The sequence below is a fragment of the Parus major genome, unplaced genomic scaffold (genome assembly GCF_001522545.3).
Source record: "Parus major isolate Abel unplaced genomic scaffold, Parus_major1.1 Scaffold273, whole genome shotgun sequence".
Taxonomy (NCBI): domain Eukaryota; kingdom Metazoa; phylum Chordata; class Aves; order Passeriformes; family Paridae; genus Parus; species Parus major.
Window position 1 is genome coordinate 170,443 of NW_015379267.1, and position 3,512 is coordinate 173,954.

General features: G+C 60.2%; 1 protein-coding gene and 1 long non-coding RNA gene across 2 annotated transcripts in view; one reads left to right on the top strand and one right to left on the bottom strand.

Moving 5' to 3' along the window:
* On the top strand, nt 1–1,283 carry LOC117243766. Its single transcript, XR_004495657.1, has 2 exons — nt 1–57; nt 529–1,283. It is a non-coding gene; the product is annotated as an uncharacterized LOC117243766 (long non-coding RNA).
* The window catches only part of PHB (prohibitin), a 7,559-nt gene continuing 5,269 nt past the window's right edge, over nt 1,223–3,512 (bottom strand). Inside the window, exons 4-6 of the mRNA XM_015615801.3 lie at nt 2,983–3,099; nt 2,284–2,379; nt 1,223–1,596 (exon numbers count right to left, since the gene is read on the bottom strand). Coding sequence (XP_015471287.1) covers nt 1,384–1,596; nt 2,284–2,379; nt 2,983–3,099 — 426 coding nt within the window. The 3' untranslated portion in view covers nt 1,223–1,383. The remainder of the gene's footprint in view (nt 1,597–2,283; nt 2,380–2,982; nt 3,100–3,512) is intronic.

Consider the following 3,512-nt stretch of genomic DNA (forward strand, 5'->3'; position numbering starts at 1 on the left):
CGCGCCCGCCCCTTTCCCGCCGCTGCTGCACCTGAGGCGGCGGCGCGCGCGGCGCAGGTGAGGCGGGGGGAGCGTGCGCATGCGCGGGGGGCACGAAGGGGGCTCGTTACCCCTCCGGTAATTAGCGGCCGTGCCCTAATTAGCGCAGGCAGGTGATGGCGGGGGTGAGGGTGTCGCGTGAGGGGGTGCGGTGGAGCGGGGGGCTCCCCTCAGCAGGGCCGCCCGCCCGTTACTCCGCGCGGGTAATTAGCGAGCCCGCCTTAATTAGCGCAGCCGGGTGAGGCGGGCAGGCCGCGGCCGGGCTGAGGTAACCGCGGCCTGAGCGAGCCCTCAGGGCTCCCGGGGCCGGCCGCTGCCCTCAGGGCTCTCGGGGCCGGGTGCGGCCCTCAGGGCTCCCGGGGCCCCTCAGCCGCGGGAAGGGCCGGAGGGGCCGCTCCCGTCCGTGACGGTGCCAATCCCCAACAATTCCCGCTTGCCCAAAACCTCCCCCTGCCCTCGGCACGTTAATTAATTACTGCTCAATCCCAGCCTGCGGTTTCGCCGAGGAGCGGCGGCCGCGGCCGAGGAGCGGCGCCTTGGGCAGGGAGCGGGGGCAGGAGCGGAGAGCCCCGGGCAGGAGCGGAGAGCCCCGGAACCGCTGCGGAGCCCCGGGCAGGAGCGGAGCCCCGGGCAGGAGCGGAGAGCCCCGGAACCGCTGCGGAGCCCCGGAACCGCTGCGGAGCCCCGGGCACAGCCCCAGAAGCGCTGCCGGGGCTGGGCAGGAGGGGACAGCGCTGCTGTGGTTTGGCTTTGGCAGCCGTGCAGGAATTATTAGTGAGAGCGGCCCGCAGGGGGAAGGGCACCGAGCCTTTTGGCTCTTTCCCGAGGAGTTCAGGGGTGCTCCCACAGCTTTCTGTTCCTTTCCTAAATCCTTCCATCCACAAGCTCTGCCTGGGGTTTGTTTCCTCACCTACGAACGGCCCCACACAGTGGAGGGCGCTGGATTTGAGACTCTGCCAAAAAAATCTCGGCACCCTCTCTGCCCCGGAGCTGCAAATGCCGAATTCCAGAGCGTTGGACTTGCTGTGGATTTCTGGGCTCCATCCCGGGAAAACTCAGCTCCTGGTGCTCCAGCTGCCCAGAAAGGGGCAAATCTCACTTCCCAAATTCCCAAATTTTCCTCAATTCCCCAGCTCGGAGTCACTGAAGCCACCGCTGTGACCGCACAGGGGAGAAACCTCAGTCCTGTTCACTTTTTATTCCATTACCCATCCGAAAAATAAAATAAAATAAAATCCCTCCAATTTCCAAATTTCCTTTTCCTCCGCGAGGAAACTGCGATGATTTTTTTTTTAATTTTTGTTTTTTTGGGGGGGTGTGGGGGCTGTGTATTTCCCCCCTGGCTCACTGGGGCAGCTGCAGCAGCACAGACTGGCCCGAGGGCAGGTAGGTGATGTTGCGGGAGCGCGAGAGCTGGTACGCGATGTCCTCGGCCGCCTCCAGCTTGCGCAGCTCGATCAGCCCGTCCCCAGCCGTGGCCAGCGAGTTGGCAATCAGCTCTGCAGCCTTGGAGTCACCCTCCGCCGAGATCACGGCCGCCTTCTTCTGCTGCTCGGCCTGCGGGAAAACGGGATGGAAAATCGGGATGGAAAACCGGGAAGGAAAACCGGGAAGGAAAACCGGGAAGGAAAACCGGGAAGGAAAACCGGGAAGGAAAATAAGGAAGGAAAATAAGGAAGGAAAACAAGGAAGGAAAATAAGGAAGGAAAACCGGGAAGAAAAACCGGGAAGAAAAACCGGGAAGAAAAACCGGGAAGAAAAACAAGGAAGGAAAAGTGGGAAGAAAAACCAGGAAGGAAAACCGGGACTGCAGGAAAGGAGAGAGGATGGAGGAGAGCAGGAGGAGCCGCCCCACCCCACAGGGATTGCACAGCCAGGAGAGGGATGGAAGGTTCTGCTTGGTGGTCTCTAAAGTGGGACAGGAAATATCAGATCTGCCTGCTGCAGGAAAAGGAAAAAAGGCAGTTTTGAGGTGAATTCTGCTGGTTTTCCACCTCTCCGTCCCACGTGGAAATGCTGATTATTTTGTGTGCCAAAGCCAGAGGTCTCCAAAATGTGAGGTGACACAAGGGGTGAAAATCCCATTCTCCCAGAGGTGATCCAGTGTGGATCCCAGCAGGGACCCGGCAGCAAACCACGAGCAAAGAGGAGCCCCCTCCAGCCGGGTTCGTGTTGGATATTTGGGAAAACCCTTCTGCTCCAGGGAAAATCCCAAATCCCAGATTTGCCAGCAGGAACAGGTACCTTCTCCACGATGAACCTGGCGCGCTCTGCCTCCTGCTGCGCCACCTGCTTCATCTCCACCGCCTCTGTGAACTCCTTGCCGAACGTCAGGTGGGTCTGGGGGCACAAACCCAGCTGGGTCACAGCGGGAACTGCTGAGCCCTGCATCCCCCACAGAAATCCAGGAATCCCCCCCGGATCCCCCACAGAAATCCAGGAATCCCCCCAGGAATCCCCCCAGGAATCCCCCGGGGAAAGCTCCAGAAACAAAGTGTCCAAATTCCCTTAGGGCAGAAACAAAGTCACCTTCCTCCCAAACAAACAAAGTCACCTTCCTGCCCAGGCTCCCTGCAGGATCCCGAGGGGAAGAGGGAGCTGTGCCTGATCACAGCTTTTCATTCATAAATTTCATTTGTAATTTCATTTATAAACAGAGGTGGGAGGACAGAGCTCCACCCTCGGATATCTCAGCAGAGGAACCAGCAGGAATTTCCTGGTGCTTCCCTGGGGTGCCCCAAGGTAGCAAATCCCAGATTTGGCTTTGGGATGCAGCGCTACAGAAGCCCTGCACAGGGAGCCTGAGGCCACCAAGGCCACCCAGGGCTGCCCCAGGCCACGGGGACACAGCTGTGTCCACATGTCCAGATGTCCATCCCGCCGTCCTGTGGCCACCCTCAGACTCCCTGGAGGCCAGAGGGGAAGCAGAAGAGGAAAACCCACCAGGGACACGTCGTCCAGGATGAGGCCGAAGGTGGCCGCTCGCTCGGTGAGGTCCTCGCTGACCTGCCTGGACACCAGCTCCCGCTGCGTGATCAGCTCACCGGCATCGAAACGGGCCTGCGGCGGGAGGGAACGGGATGGGAACGGGATGGGAATGGGATGGGAATGGGATAGAGCTGGGAACGGGAGGGACAGAGCTGGGAATGGGATGGGAATGGGAGAGACAGACCTGGGAATGGGAGTGGGATAGAGCTGGGAACAGGAGGGACAGAGCTGGGAACGGGAATGGGATAGACAGAGCTGGGAATGGGACGGGAACAGGAACGGGACAGAGCTGGGAATGGGATGGGAATGGGATAGAGCTGGGAATGGGATAGAGCTGGGAACAGGATGGGAATGGGATAGAGCTGGGAATGGGAGGGACAGCACTGGGAACAGGACAGGAATGGGATGGACAGTGCTGGGAATGGGATGGAACGAGCTGAGAACACGAGGGACAGCACTGGGAATGGGAGGGACAGCACTGGGAA